At 53.6% G+C, this 13,626-nt stretch overlaps 1 protein-coding gene across 4 annotated transcripts in view; it reads left to right on the top strand.

Annotated features, from left to right (window-relative positions):
* SMOC1 (SPARC related modular calcium binding 1) overlaps positions 1-13,626 on the top strand; it is a 167,395-nt gene that overhangs the window by 145,533 nt on the left and 8,236 nt on the right. For all 4 annotated transcript variants that reach the window (XM_064144178.1, XM_064144187.1, XM_064144170.1 and 1 more), the window contains exon 11: positions 7,333-7,580. In XM_064144178.1, coding sequence (XP_064000248.1) covers positions 7,333-7,580 — 248 coding nt within the window. The remainder of the gene's footprint in view (positions 1-7,332; positions 7,581-13,626) is intronic.

Raw genomic sequence — 13,626 nt, 5'->3', positions numbered from 1 at the left:
TGTGTGCGGTCTCAGCAGTGTCACGCAGGATGCAGAGCGGTGTGTGCGGTCTCAGCACAGTGTCACGCAGGATGCAAAGCGGTGTGTGCGGTCTCAGCACAGTGTCACGCAGGATGCAGAGCGGTGTGTGCGGTCTCAGCAGTGTCACGCAGGATGCAGAGCGGTGTGTGCGGTCTCAGCACAGTGTCACGCAGGATGCAGAGCGGTGTGTGCGGTCTCAGCAGTGTCACGCAGGATGCAGAGCGGTGTGTGCGGTCTCAGCACAGTGTCACGCAGGATGCAGTGCGGTGTGTGCGGTCTCAGCAGTGTCACGCAGGATGCAGAGCGGTGTGTGCGGTCTCAGCACAGTGTCACGCAGGATGCAGAGCGGTGTGTGCGGTCTCAGCACAGTGTCACGCAGGATGCAGAGCGGTGTGTGCGGTCTCAGCACAGTGTCACGCAGGATGCAGAGCGGTGTGTGCGGTCTCAGCACAGTGTCACGCAGGATGCAGAGCGGTGTGTGCGGTCTCAGCACAGTGTCACGCAGGATGCAGAGCGGTGTGTGCGGTCTCAGCACAGTGTCACGCAGGATGCAGAGCGGTGTGTGCGGTCTCAGCAGTGTCACGCAGGATGCAGAGCGGTGTGTGCGGTCTCAGCACAGTGTCACGCAGGATGCAGTGCGGTGTGTGCGGTCTCAGCAGTGTCACGCAGGATGCAGAGCGGTGTGTGCGGTCTCAGCAGTGTCACGCAGGATGCAGTGCGGTGTGTGCGGTCTGAGCACAGTGTCACGCAGGATGCAGAGCGGTGTGTGCGGTCTCAGCACAGTGTCACGCAGGATGCAGAGCGGTGTGTGCGGTCTCAGCAGTGTCACGCAGGATGCAGAGCGGTGTGTGCGGTCTCAGCACAGTGTCACGCAGGATGCAAAGCGGTGTGTGCGGTCTCAGCACAGTGTCACGCAGGATGCAGAGCGGTGTGTGCGGTCTCAGCAGTGTCACGCAGGATGCAGAGCGGTGTGTGCGGTCTCAGCACAGTGTCACGCAGGATGCAGAGCGGTGTGTGCGGTCTCAGCAGTGTCACGCAGGATGCAGAGCGGTGTGTGCGGTCTCAGCACAGTGTCACGCAGGATGCAGTGCGGTGTGTGCGGTCTCAGCAGTGTCACGCAGGATGCAGAGCGGTGTGTGCGGTCTCAGCACAGTGTCACGCAGGATGCAGAGCGGTGTGTGCGGTCTCAGCACAGTGTCACGCAGGATGCAGAGCGGTGTGTGCGGTCTCAGCACAGTGTCACGCAGGATGCAGAGCGGTGTGTGCGGTCTCAGCAGTGTCACGCAGGATGCAGAGCGGTGTGTGCGGTCTCAGCACAGTGTCACGCAGGATGCAGAGCGGTGTGTGCGGTCTCAGCAGTGTCACGCAGGATGCAGAGCGGTGTGTGCGGTCTCAGCAGTGTCACGCAGGATGCAGAGCGGTGTGTGCGGTCTCAGCACAGTGTCACGCAGGATGCAGAGCGGTGTGTGCGGTCTCAGCAGTGTCACGCAGGATGCAGAGCGGTGTGTGCGGTCTCAGCAGTGTCACGCTGGATGCAGAGCGGTGTGTGCGGTCTCAGCACAGTGTCACGCAGGATGCAGAGCGGTGTGTGCGGTCTCAGCACAGTGTCACGCAGGATGCAGAGCGGTGTGTGCGGTCTCAGCAGTGTCACGCAGGATGCAGAGCGGTGTGTGCGGTCTCAGCAGTGTCACGCAGGATGCAGTGCGGTGTGTGCGGTCTCAGCACAGTGTCACGCAGGATGCAGTGCGGTGTGTGCGGTCTCAGCAGTGTCACGCAGGATGCAGAGCGGTGTGTGCGGTCTCAGCACAGTGTCACGCAGGATGCAGAGCGGTGTGTGCGGTCTCAGCAGTGTCACGCAGGATGCAGAGCGGTGTGTGCGGTCTCAGCAGTGTCACGCAGGATGCAGAGTGGTGTGTGCGGTCTCAGCAGTGTCACGCAGGATGCAGTGCGGTGTGTGCGGTCTCAGCAGTGTCACGCAGGATGCAGAGCGGTGTGTGCGGTCTCAGCAGTGTCACGCAGGATGCAGTGCCGTGTGTGCGGTCTCAGCAGTGTCACGCAGGATGCAGAGCGGTGTGTGCGGTCTCAGCAGTGTCACGCAGGATGCAGAGCGGTGTGTGCGGTCTCAGCACAGTGTCACGCAGGATGCAGCATGGTGTGTGCGGTCTCAGCAGTGTCACGCTGGGGGCTCTGCGAGCCGACTGCCTGCAGGCGTTTGGAGCCTGTTCCCGCTCAGCTCTCCTGGCAAATTCGGGATGCAATATGAGGCGGCAGCAGCCCTGCGCTACCTGCGCATCCCTGTTACCAACACCCAGCCTGAGACTAGTGGGGCATTGGGCATGGGTTAGCCAATCGGAGTGGCATTTTGCTGGGCCTCTCTGCATTAGGCAAAACCAGGGCTTGCGCCCTCCCCTCCCACAGTTGCCTCCACAACACAGCAGGAGAGAGGGGGTAGGGGAACGTGTCTGGGCATGTGTAAGCCCACGTTTGCCCCATCGAGCTTACCACCACAGCAGCAACAAATACCTAAGGGCAGCTCCCTGTGGTGGGCTGTTAATGACAGACCATGCTTCTCTTCATCGTTAGGCTGTGGGTGGGCTTCTGCTGCATGGAGGAGCCAAACTTGCTGGCTTCTATCTGGCAGCAGTCCTAGCAACAGCAGGTCACACGTGGAAAATCCACTTGCACAAAGCTCTTTGCTTGCCCAACACTCATTCTTTTAGGACTGGTTGTTTTGCCAAAGAGGAGCCACTTGGAGGAAAAGCAAGTGCAGCTCTTAACACACTCACCATGTGCAGGCTGTCCTTACTACGGCGTGCAAAACTGCAACAGCATCACAGTGAGAGACTGGAATTCAGTGGGATTTGATGTGACTACGTAGGTTCTTTGTCTCTGCTGGCAGTTGAGAGTCTGCAAAGCAGCTTTGTTCTCTCTTGATCTTTCTGGTTCCTTTAGGGCCCAAATGAGTAGAGAGGTGGCAGCTCAAGAAATGAAAGTTGCATCTGAATCATAGAATGGAAGTGACCTCAAAGTTCAGCCAGTTCCATAGACAGGGACACCTCCTATGTGAGAGAGAGCAGGTTGCTCAAGGCCTCATCCAACCTGGACTTGAACACCTCCAGGGAGGTTGTGGAGCACAGAAGCACAGAATGTGATCAAAGATCTCTTCCAGTGTCTCACCACCCTCACTGCAATCAACTTCTTCCTAACATCCAGTTTCAATCTCCCCTCTGCCACTTCAAACCCATTCCTCCTCTTTCTGTCATCACCAGACCTTGTCAACAGTCCCTCCACAGCCCTCCTGTAGGCCCCCTTCAGATACTGGAAGGTCACTCCAAGGTCTCCTGGAAGCCTTCTCTTCTGCAGGCTGCAGAGCCCCAACTCTCTCAGTCTGTCCTCAGAGCAGAGCTGCTGCAGCCCTCTCAGCATCCTGGTGACCTCCTCTGCACTGGCTCCAACACTTCCATGTCCTTCTTGTGCTGGGGGCTCCAGAACTGCACACAGGACTGCAAGTGGGGTGTGAGGAGAGCAGAGCCAAGGGGCAGAATCCCCTCCCTTGCCCTGCTGCCCACACTGCTCTTGCTGCAGCCCAGCACAGGGTTGCTGTCTGGGCTGCACTCACACTGCTGTGGATAAATCAGCTGAAGGCTGATTTATTTCTGTTGCAACAGCAATGGAGAGGTAATAAAGGGAAATTCATCTGGAATACTCCAAAGTCTGTGCTTGCAGCACAAGTAGTGCATCCAGATTGATTTCAGCTGACCCAGCGGGTATGGTTGCTGCCATGGCACATCACCAAAGCTAGGTGGCTTAGCAGCGCTGTGCAATTGCATCAGTCCACCTTTTGTGGATGGTGCTGATGTGTTGCAGGGGCAGCTGTCGGACAGGATAGCTAGATGCACTGCTGTAACCTCAGCCTTCTTTAGTGTATCATGTAATTTCAGCAGCCAGGGAGCTGTGGCTGTGCTGAGATGATGTGAAACCTTCCTGTTCCGGGAGGGCACAGAGTGTCTGCTCAGCAGGTTTGCTGATGACACCAAGCTGGGAGGCCTGGCTGAGACAGCTGCAGGCTGTGCTGCCATCCAGAGAGACCTGCATAGACTGAGAGCTGGACACAGAGGAAGCAGATGAGGTTCAGCAAGGACAAGTGCAGAGTCCTGCATCTGGGGAGGAGTAATAAACTGCACCAGTACAGGCTGGGAGGTGACTGCTGGAGAGCAGCCCTGTGGAGAGGGACCTGGGGGTGCTGGTGGCTAACAAGTTACCCATGGCACAACAATGTGCCCTTGTGGCCAAGGAGGCCAATGGGATCTTGGGGTGTATTAGGAAGAGTGTGTCCAGCAGATCAGGGGAGGTTCTCCTGCCCCTCTACTCTGCCTTGCTGAGACCTCATCTTGAATACTGAGGGCTAGGAGGACGATGAGGGGGCTGGAGGGCATGGCTGATGAGGAGAGGCTGAAAGACTTGGAACTTTTTCGTCTGGAGAAGAGAAGACTTAGAGGCGATTTGATTGAACTTCTTTCCTGGAAGGGTCCCAGAGCACTGGCACAGGCTGCCCGGAGAGGTTGTGGAGTCTCCTTCTCTGGAGCCTTTCAAGGCCTATCTGGATGTGCTCCTTTGTGCTCTGTGTGAGATAGCATTGTTCTGCTCTGGCAGGGGGTTGGACTGGATGATCTCCTTGGGTCCCTTCCAACCCCTAACATCCTGTGAGCCTGTGATTCTGGATGGATGATCACCGCAACTCAGGAACTGCAGTGCCACTAAGCCAGCCAACAGGAGGTGACAAAAATTCTGCAGTGGCAATGTCTTCCTGCTGCAAGAGTTTAAAGAAGCTCCCTTCAGCTTCATTAGCATGCTGCAGTTTCCAGCATGGGCTCTGCACGTGTTTGTAATGGCAAAAGTTGATGTATTGTCACCTCGTGAGTCAATGTGTTTGTGTTGGCCAGTGGATTCCTCTGGTTTTCTTCATGGAAGTGCTGAACAAAACTATGTTGTCTCCCTTGGTAACTCTCAAGAGCTTCTTCTCTGTGTGCATCTGTAAAAAGTAGCACTTTTAGGTCCTCCTAAGTGTCACTTCAGCAGGCAGAGAGAAGTTTGTGTCCCAGGCTGTCTTCCTGCGGTTCATTCTGAGATGCTCTGCTGTTTTCCTCCTGTTCTGCCTCTCCAGTTGTGGGCCTTCAGGAAACTAGAGGCTGGCCAAGGTGTAGACAAGGGGAGTTTCACATGCAAAAGGTTCTTCTCTCTCAGCAAAAGCAGAACAATTTCCCTGACAGTGCAGCACTTGCCTGTGGCTGCTGGAAGCATGCTGGTCTTCAAGTGACAGCCAGCTCATTTCCACCAGGCAGAGGCCAGTGGCCGTGCTGAGAAATGTCACACAAACAAGCCCCAGGATGTGTTTGTTATTCCCTCCTGCTCCTCACATTCAGCTTCAATGCTCTGAAAAATCTGGGCACTCTCTTAGCTTCCTGGGAAGATTTTTCACTTTCTGCTTGTCCACAGGTGGCTCCAGGGCCTTGCCTTGTGTTTTGGCTGCCAGAACTAAGCCAAACACACTCCCATCCTCTTCTTCCTTCCTCACAGCATTTCTCTGGGACCAGACTGTACATTGCCCAGCTGCTGCCTAAATACCAGGCACTTTCTCAGATGAGAATTAAATGCTGGAGGAGCTAGTTTCAAATAAAACATGGGGGGAAATACTGTAGAGTTTATTTGCCTCTCCCTACTCTGTGTGCTTGCTTATTTTAAGGATCCAGATGTCTCTGCTTAGGAGCTACCTTTCTAAAGTGTGCTCTCATTAGTTAAAAGCTATCAGAGAAAGCTAATGAGGATATTCAGCTAGAATCACAGAATCAGTCAGGCTTGGAAGGCACCACAAGGAGCAGCCAGTTCCAACCCCCCTGCCATGCCCAGGGACACCCTACCCTAGAGCAGGCTGTCCACAGCCTCAGCCAGCCTGCCCTTAAACACCTCCAGCCATGGGGCCTCAACCACCTCCCTGGGCAACCCATTCCAGCCTCTCACCACTCTCATGCTCAACAACTTCCTCCTCACCCCAGGCTGCATCTCCCCACCTCCAGCTTTGCTCCATTCCCCCCAGTCCTCTCACGTCCTGACAGCCTAAGAAGTCCCTCCCTAGCTTTTTGGGAGGCCCCTTCAGATGCTGGAAGGCCACAAGAAGGTCCCCTGGGAGCCTCCTCTTCTGCAGCCTGCACAGCCCCAACTCTTTCAATCTATCCTCACATCAGAGCTGCTGCAGCCCTCTGAGCATCCTCCTGGCCCTGCTCTGGACACACTCCAGCATCTCCACATCCCCCACGTCCAACCTAGCACCCAGCCCTAGCCAATCAACCAGACCATGGCACTAAGTGCCCCAGCCAGCCTTGGCTTCAACACCTCTAGGCATGGCGACTCCACCACCTTCCTGGGCAGCCCATTCCAATGCCAATCACTCTCTCTGACAACACCTTCCTACTAACATCCAGCCTAGACCTCCCCTGGCACAGTTTGAGACTCTGTCCCCTTGTTCTGTTGTTGCTTGCTGGGCAGAAGTGCCCAACCTGACTTGGCTACAGCCTCCCTTCAGGTAGCTGCAGACAGCAACAAGTTCTGCCCTGAGCCTCCTCTTCTGCAGGCTGCACACCTCCATCTCCTTCAGCCTCTCCTCACAGGGCTGTGCTCCAGGCCCCTCCCCAGTCTTGTTGCCCTTCTCTGGACACCTTCCAGCACCTCAACATCTCTCTTGAGTTGAGGAGCCCAGACCTGGACACAGCACTCAAGGGGTGGCCTGAGCAGTGCCGAGCACAGGGGCAGAAGAACCTCCCTTGTCCTGCTGCCCACACTGCTCCTGAGCCAGCCCAGGATGCCATTGGCTCTGCCTTGCATTAAATGAATTTGTTCCCTCTCTGAAGTGTAGATGTTGCTGTTGCAAACTACCCTGACAGCTAAGTGGTTGTCCTGCTGATGGCTTGAATGGGAGTCCAAGGGTCTAAAGGACCATGGAGATGGCCTCTCGCCAAGTGTGATACTTCTAGGATTAGGCAGTCGTAGCGACTGGTGTGGGGACCTACCGAGGGTATCAGTCTCCAAGAGTCTTTTGGCGCCACTTGTTAATGCTAAAAGACATTTAAAGAAAAAGCTCACCTCTCTCCAGAGAGCCCAGCTGGGAGGAGGAGGTGTGAGACCTGCCCATCCTGCCTGGCTCAAGCATGGCCCAGTGCGTGTCCGGCAGGGTGAGCAGCTCTGCTTCCTCGGCCTCTGCTTGGCGGCAGTGGTGAGAGCAGCCACTCGCAAGAGCCTCTGCTTCCTCTCTTGCAGGTTCTCTGAGCCAGACCCCAGCCACACGCTGGAGGAGCGGGTGGTGCACTGGTACTTCAGCCAGCTGGACAACAACAGCAGCAGCGACATCAACAAGCGGGAGCTGAAGCCCTTCAAGCGTTACGTCAAGAAGAAAGCCAAGCCCAAGAAGTGTGCCCGACGCTTCACTGACTACTGTGACCTCAACAAAGACAAGTCCATTTCCCTTCAGGAGCTGAAGGGGTGCTTGGGGGTCAGCAAGGAAGGAGGTGAGTGCCTTTCCTTCCCGGATGCATGCACATAGAATCACAGAATGGTTTAGGTTGGAAGGGTCCTCAAAGCTCAGCCAGTTGCAACCCCATGCAATAAGCAGGGACACCTACCCTAGAACAGGTCACTCAAGGCCACATCCAACCTGGCCTTGAGGACCTCCAGGGAGGCTGTGGAGCACAGAAGCACAGAATGATCACACACAACCTTCCTGGGCAACCTGTGCCAGTGTCTCACCACCCTCACTGCAAAGAACCCTTTCCTAACATCCACTTTCAATCTCCCCTCTGCCACTTCAAACCCATTCCTCCTTGTCCTGTCATTACAGCACTTTCTCAGTAGTCCCTCCCCAGCCCTCCTGTAGCCCTCTTCAGATACTGGAAGGCCACTCCAACGTCTCCTGAAAGCCTTTTCTTCTCCAGGCTGAACAATAGAAGGCTGGCACAGAGTTACAGCAAACTCAGGAACCTGTTTTATCCCACATGACTCAAAATTGCCACAGTTTGTTTGAGAATGAGCACAATTAATACCCTGCCATGCAAATGGGGTTCATTATTTGTGTTATGGCTCTGTCCTGTATCCCTTACCATGGACCATTCAGCTAAGTCCTATACAGAAATAAGGCAAAAAGATGAGCTTTGCCCAGAACCCTGCTTGTGCTGTAGAAGTCCTTTGAAACTGTAGTTCAGAGCAGGTCTGTTGTGAGTAGTAGAATCATAGAGTTGGGGCTATGCAGGCTGCAGAAGAGGAGGCTCCCAGGGGACCTTCTTGTGGCCTTCCAGCATCTGAAGGAGCCTCCCAAAAAGCTGGGGAGGGACTTCTTAGGCTGTCAGGATGTGAGAGGACTGGGGGGAATGGAGCAAAGCTGGAGGTGGGGAGATGCAGCCTGGGGTGAGGAGGAAGTTGTTGAGCATGAGAGTGGTGAGAGGCTGGACTGGGTTGCCCAGGGAGGTGGTTGAGGCCCCATGGCTGGAAGTGTTTAAGGGCAGGCTGGCTGAGGCTGTGGACAGCCTGCTCTAGGGTAGAGTGTCCCTGGGCATGGCAGGGGCGTTGGAACTGGCTGCTCCTTGTGGTCCCTTCCAAGCCTGACTGGTTCTGTGATTCTGTACTTTTGTTGCCATAGTTAGCATATTGCAGGGCATGTCAGCTGTGAGCAGCTGCCCGAGCACAGGGGAGGTTTTTTCTTAGTCATCAGCACCTTGCTGAGAATGACGTACCAGAATAGCAACCTTATTCCTTAATTTTATTACTTTCCCTCTAAGAGAAATCTGCCAAATGAGTTTTATTGCTATTTGGCCTTGAATCAAACTCTCTGGAATCTGCTGCCTTGGCCAACAGACTGTTCAAAATTTAGTTTATGGAAAGGGATTGGGAAAAAAAAAGGGGAGGAGGAATAAAACGTGACTGTTGGAGCCCATGTGGAGGGGAAGGGAAGCAGTGAGATGTTGCTGTGAGTGCCTGCTTGCCCAACTATTTGCTGAGAACACAGCCTTGACCTTCAATGGCTTCTTCCATTGTATGAGGACAAGGTGTGTGCAAAGGAGAGGCTCTGACCTCATTTCATCATACAGCTCCACATAACTACCAAAGGCTTGAGAGGCCTTGATCAGAGCTTAACGGGTGTGTTGTGTGGCAGGAAGACTGAGGGGAGCTAAACTTGCCTCAGATGTTCCAAATCCTACTTGAATATCCAGCAGCATAAGAACTAAGGTGACCTGGGTCATCACTCCAGGTGAGTGTGCCTCCTCCTAGGCAAGCTGGGCACTTGCCATGATTTGGAAAGTAAAACCATACTAATCTTGTAGTGTTTGAGATGCTGAGGAAAACACACAGAACCATGGAATCAGCCAGGGTGGAAGAGGCCTCCAAGCTCAGCCAACCCAACCTAGCACCCAGCCCTAGCCAGTCAACCAGACCATGGCACTAAGTGCCCCAGCCAGGCTCTTTCTTCTTCAACACCTCCAGGCACGGCGACTGCACCACCTCCCTGGGCAGCCCATTCCGATGCCAATCACTCTCTCTGGGAAAGCTTCTACATTTTTGGCCACTGTTTTGCCTTTTCTTTTTTTTTATCCTATGGCCAGTTCCATCCAAATGTAGGAAGTGTTGCTTGAAGGCAGCAGAGGGCATAGGTAGATTGGCACTTGACGGTGTCTACGCAGGGCTCAGCAGTAGCAGAAGGCTGCTCTGTATTAGCAGCCTTCTTGCAGCACAAACCCAAGGCTGAGCCCCATACTAGCTACTGTGAAGAAAGCAGCTCTGTCCCAGCCCAAACCAGTACACTTTCTACCCCTCATTTCATTCCATTTGCACCATGCTCAGGTGTCACACCATGCAATGCAACCTCATTAAGCACCACCCTGTGTCCCACCCGCTGATATAATACACAGGTATCATGTCCTTACTCTAAGTCAAATGTGCATAGAAGAGGCCTGTTTAGTCCATGACCTTGGGCTCCATCTGCTGTGCTGGTCACTCAGGACAGGTGAAGTAGTGCCATGGCCTAGTTGATTGGACAGGGCTAGGTTGGACTGGATGAGCTTGGAGGTCTCTTCCAACCTGCTTGATTCTATGATTCTATGATAGTTGATGTGCATGAAGTCAGTGGGCACCAAAAGCAGTTCAGGTCAGCACTTACACTGGCTTCTTGTAATTCATTTGGGTGATTCCTGCCATAGTAATTCCCATAATATGCAACTTGAGGCCCAAATTGCAGCAATTTAAAGGTCTTTCCATGACAGTCTCCACCCCTGGCCCCTTTTCACTAGACCATTTGGTTTAAAACTGCAGTGAATTCCTGCCTTTGTTCCTGCTCCAGCTTGGACTTACCCACAGACTGCCATCCCTTAGGGCTGGACCTGCTGCAGTGGAGCCTTATCTGTGAGCCACGTTCTTCTCAGGGCTGGACCTGCTGCAGCAGAGACCTGGGAATTATGGGAATGACTATGGCAGGAATCACCCAAATGACTTACAAGAAGCATGCAGTGGTGACTTGGGAAGACAAACATCATCATTCCAAGTGTCAGCCCCTCCTTTCTTCTTCTTCCCCCAGCTTTATATGTTAGGCATGACATCATATCATATGCAATATCTGTTTGTTTAGCTGGGACACCTGACACCTTCACAACCTCTTGTGCACCCACAGCCTACTCATTGGTGGTGTGATGAGAGAGGCAGAAAAGGCCCTGATTGTGTCTGTGCATTGCTCAGCAGTAACGAACATCCCAGAGTTATCCACCCTGTTTTCATCACAGATCCAAAGCACAGCCTCATACTAGCTACTGTGAGGAAAAGTGACTCTATCCCAGCCAAAACCAGCACAATGACCTATAAAGTTCCTAGTAAATCTGCTAGGTCTGGTGACCACTTACCCAGCTCTTGCCCCACTGCTTACACCAGATGTGTTTCTGTCAGGGGCAGCCTGGATGGAAAAATGCCATTCCTCAACCTCAGAATGGAGTAGCCACATCGAGGCAGTCTTTGAGGACTTGCAGAAGCCTGCAAATGCTATCTTAAATTGGGGCAGGAGAGGCACGGGAGGGCTTGGGGCTCAGAAATGTGCCAGAAGGAGCCTTTGCCACCATTTGATCTCGGGTTGTTCCTTTGAGGAATCGTGGAAGGAAAACAAACTGCTTTACTGCCTGTTCACTGTTAGCATTCATCAGCGCAGGCTGCACAGCCTGGGTTAAGGGGAGAACCATCCGTGATCAGAGAGCAAATGTAAGTCCCTGAGTTAGTCAGAAGGCAGGGCTCTTGAGAGAAGATGGAGGTGCCCTTTAGAGCTTTGCTGGAAATTGCTGGGCTCAAGATGAATTGGAGTTTGGGTGATCTCAGCCAGGAGGACTGTAGGCTTGCACTAATGCTGGCTGTAAAATGCTGGAGCTGAACATTACTTCTATATTCTACCAGGTTCAGAAGACAAAGTCAGCATTTTGTGTGTGCCCAAAGGGGAGCTAAGGGATTAAGCAGTGAAGAAATGTCCCTCTGCCAGCTGACAGGGAGTTTCCTTCTGCCAGGTCAGATCCCGTGATGGCTTTGCCATCCAAGAGCTTGTCAGATGGTAGGTGTTGGGCCTGCTTCACAGCCCAGGAGGACTTCTGGGGTGGAACCCAGCCCTTGTCCCTGCCAACAGCCAGCTACCCAGAGCACTGGCCAGTCAACACCAAAATGTCTTCATTAAGAAGCCTGAGGGTGTCATTAATCAGCATGGCTCTTTGTACTGGAGCTGAGCAAATAGTGGACAATCTGACTTCTATTTCAGTAGCATTTGGGCCCTTCTTTTGGGTATCTGCACAAGGAACTGATTCTCTGTGTGCTTGTGTGGCTTCTAGAAGCCAGGGTGCTCTATGTATGTCCCTGCTCAACACAAGGGCATTGGACCAGATGACCTTTAAAGGTCCCTTCCAGTCTGAATCATTCTGTATCACTGCTGTGCAAGCAGCTGTGTGGGAGCAGGTAGCAAGGAGCATTTACCTGGGAAAGAGCTCTGGAGTGACAGTGATAGAAAGCTGGTAACAGTCTGAGAGAGAATCTGTCAGCAGGTAGTGGCTGTGTGAATGACAAGGAAATTCAGAGCACATCTAGTTATCATTAGATTGGAATAGACATGGTTTGGTGCTTGGGAAAGTTCCCCATGGTTAGCCTCAATCAGGGCATCAGGATCGTGCTGAGAACACAAGCCAAGGCTTTCTGGTGGCCTGTTGCTCCCTTCAGGAAGGGTGAGAGCTTTGCTTGGAAAGCCTTGAGGAATTGTTTCTGCTCAAGAAAAGCCACCAGGCTTTCCATGGGGCCCTGCCTTTTGAAGGACACCTCTTCAAGTGTGGCTAAAACTGGTACCCAAAACACAGTGCACTTGCAAGGCTGAGCACATGTGAGCATTATGAAGCTTACTGAATGGTGGAGAGCTACCTTAGGACACTCAGAAGCTCCCCAAGTATATCTCAATAACCTGCTTTCACCCTCTGCCAGATTTTTCCCTCACTCATGTCAATTTTATGCTCAGGGCAGTGTTGTTTTTGGCAAAGTCTCATCTTCTGTAGGTACAGGTGGGTGAGCTGTGCTGCTGTTGAAGGCAGTTGGCTGAAGGCAATGCTCTCTGCCTCTGGGCTTCAGGGTAGCTTCCCAGCGTGGGGAAAGCACAGACCTATTCTGGGGTGCTGAAAAGCTGTGTCCTGCCCAGCCTGGAGATGCCTTGCCATTTCAGGGACACTGCCTTTTCAGTCAACTTATCTGCAGCTTCCCAGCTCTTTCCAGACACAGCCAGGTCCCATTCACAGCAGTGCACTGCAGGCTCAGCTGCACTGGGTGCAAAAGCAGCTTCTCTGGCATGCATTCACAGCAATGCCCTGCAGGTTTAGCTGCACTGGGTGCAAAAGCAGCTTCTCTGGCATGCCTTTTGGCTTACTCAAGAGCCTGCCCATTCACAGCAGTGCCCTGCATGCTTAGGGTGCTGGCTTACCTGGGCAGTCAGCCACTAGCCGTGCCCTCCAGGGCCCCAGGCAGAAGAGCAGCCTGGCCACCGCGGTTTGTAAAGGCCCTGGGGTTTCATTGCCAGCTCCTAGAATAGTCCCAGTTAGCTCTGGAGAAGCCTGCCTCTTGGCAACCGTGTTCTGCTTCTTATGCAGGGGTGCAGAGCACAGTGAGCAGTGGTTCCTCTGCTCTCAGCTGGCACCTGGCACTGAAAAAGCTTTCTCTTTGTGCAGCTTCTCTTAGTACCCATCTCAGCCTGAAGCCAACCAGCCCTGCCTTGCTAGCCAGTTCAAACTCAGCCACCACCACCTTTATTTCCCCCTCTCTTTTCCTTCCCAGTGCTTTGGTTCCTGTCTCGCAGCCCAACCTCCCACCCCCAGGGCTTCTCCAGGCTCAGCCCTGCTCTGCAAGCTTCTGTAGAGCCGAGGGTTGCGAAGTGCTTCATGTGCAAAGCAAGCCGTGCATCGGGTCAGATGTGTGAACAAATCAAAGAGAAGCCTTAGGCTGGGCTGGGAGGCGGCCACAGACTTACTGCTTGTGGCTGGGGGCAGGAGTCCCCGTTTCCAGACAGTCCCT

Source organism: Pogoniulus pusillus, chromosome 1 (genome assembly GCF_015220805.1).
Source record: "Pogoniulus pusillus isolate bPogPus1 chromosome 1, bPogPus1.pri, whole genome shotgun sequence".
NCBI lineage: Eukaryota > Metazoa > Chordata > Aves > Piciformes > Lybiidae > Pogoniulus > Pogoniulus pusillus.
The sequence above is the reverse complement of the archived record's forward strand: the minus strand, read 5'-3'. Positions and strand labels throughout refer to the sequence as shown.